General features: G+C 47.6%; 1 protein-coding gene across 1 annotated transcript in view; it reads left to right on the forward strand.

Moving 5' to 3' along the window:
• The window catches only part of MTRR (5-methyltetrahydrofolate-homocysteine methyltransferase reductase), a 32,135-nt gene that overhangs the window by 22,615 nt on the left and 7,436 nt on the right, over window positions 1–2,084 (forward strand). The window contains exon 12 of the mRNA XM_006875347.1: window positions 983–1,025. Coding sequence (XP_006875409.1) covers window positions 983–1,025 — 43 coding nt within the window. The remainder of the gene's footprint in view (window positions 1–982; window positions 1,026–2,084) is intronic.

Raw genomic sequence — 2,084 nt, forward strand, 5'->3', positions numbered from 1 at the left:
CCTGTGTGTGTGCATCATGTTTACTGTACGTGTAGGTGTCCCTGTGTGTGTGCATCATGTTTACGTGTAGTTGTCCCTGTGTGTGTGCATCATGTTTACTGTACGTGTGCCTGTGTGTATGTATCATGTTTACTGTATGTGTAGATGTCCCTGTGTGTGTGCATCACGTTTACTGTACGTGTAGATGTCCCTGTGTGTGTGCATCACGTTTACTGTACGTGTAGATGTCCCTGTGTGTGTATATCACGTTTACTGTACGTGTAGGTGTCCCTGTGTGTGTGTATCATGTTTACTGTACGTGTAGGCGTCCCTGTGTGTGTGCATTACGTTTACTGTACGTGTAGGTGTCCCTGTGTGTGTGCATCATGTTTACTGTACGTGTGCCTGTGTGTGTGTATCATGTTTACTGTACGTGTAGTTGTCCCTGTGTGTGTGCATCATGTTTATATTCATGAAGTCAAAGTATTAAAAGCTTAAATTGTTTTCATCACCTTTAAGACAGTTGTCTTTGTGTCTCTTGTTAGTCAAATTACAACCCTTGAGAGTTTCCAATCTCAAAATGCTGATGCCTCTGCCCAGAAATCTGTGTGCCCACCTACCTCCATGTCTAGTGTCTTCCTGGAGCTCATGCTGGACACTCCTCACTGCCCTCTGCTTTGAGGGACCAGCACTGAGGCCGAACTGTTGATTTCGGAGGGAGGGTGTGGGTCTTGCTTTTCGTTTTCGGAACCAGACAAGCCGCCAGGATTCAGTAAGAGCATCCTGGCAGTCAGAAATGCGTGTTTTCTTTAGCTTGTTTTGATATTGCACTTTGTCATAGTGGTTTAGTCTGAGCTGTAAAATATGCTTTGCAGCTAAAATATCTGTGAATATTTTAGTAAGAGGAAACAGGAATAAAATTTAGGCCTTGTATGTGTTTGCTCTGAAATGGAAGGTAATTTCATTACTGTTCATGAATACTTTTTGTTTTCTTTTTTTCTAGAACATCTTCCAAAGCTTCAACCCAGACCGTATTCATGCGCCAGGTACTAATATGTAGTCATACCCTAATGTAGCATCCTCTCCCCAGTAGTCTGACGTCCGAATCCATACTGATTGTGAATACGTTCAATGAAAACGTACCCAATTTGTGGATGACGATGCCTCATGTAACAAGGAGTGCAGAGGAACCCAGGGCTCCTGTCCTCCCCACCCTGGGACAGGCAGTGACAAGAGAAGGCTCAGCTGTATGGAGCAGCTCGGCGTCCACTTCCTTCTCCCTCAGTCCTGATGAAGGGGGTGCACTGTCACATCAGCCGCTATGACATACAATAGTGTCACCCCACATGACATACTGTCACTCCACATGCCACCACACACCGTACACCGTCAGGGTTCAGCGTCGCCGCACATGTGCCGCCACACCATGTACACTGTCTCTTCCTCCCTTCACACAGTAACACCGCCACGCCTGTCACACTGTCATGTCACACCGAACACCTCATATCATCACCATATAATGCCACACAGTAACTGTCACATGGTGCACCGTCACACACTGTACACTGCTGCAGCATCCAGCGTCCTACTATATGCCATCGTATGCCGTCCACCCTTACAACAGCACACCGTCACCGTACAGCATCCCACAGTAATGCACGGTCTTAGTGTGCACCCTTACACTGTACAGTCACACACTGTCACACACTGTCACACACTACACAGTGACAGTATGCAGTGTTACTCCTTATGCTACCACAGCATCATGCCATGACTACAACCTCACACATCAGCACACGGTCTCAGCATACACCGTCACACACCGCACACCATACATCACACTGTTACATACACAACACCGTCACACCATTACACCATCACGTCATACCTCTGGACACAGTTACAGTCGTATCGCACACTGTCACAGTGCAGCGTGACACTACAACACCATCATGCCTGATCTCGGCATCCGTCGTCAGCACCTTCACAGTGTCACACACCCTGTCACACCATAGACCTTCACCCCGTTCTGCCACACAGTGTCACACCGTTAGACCCTGTCACACCTACACCGTCACCGCCTTCACTGTCACACAGTGTCACAC

The sequence above is a fragment of the Chrysochloris asiatica genome, unplaced genomic scaffold (assembly GCF_000296735.1).
Source record: "Chrysochloris asiatica unplaced genomic scaffold, ChrAsi1.0 scaffold00321, whole genome shotgun sequence".
NCBI lineage: Eukaryota > Metazoa > Chordata > Mammalia > Afrosoricida > Chrysochloridae > Chrysochloris > Chrysochloris asiatica.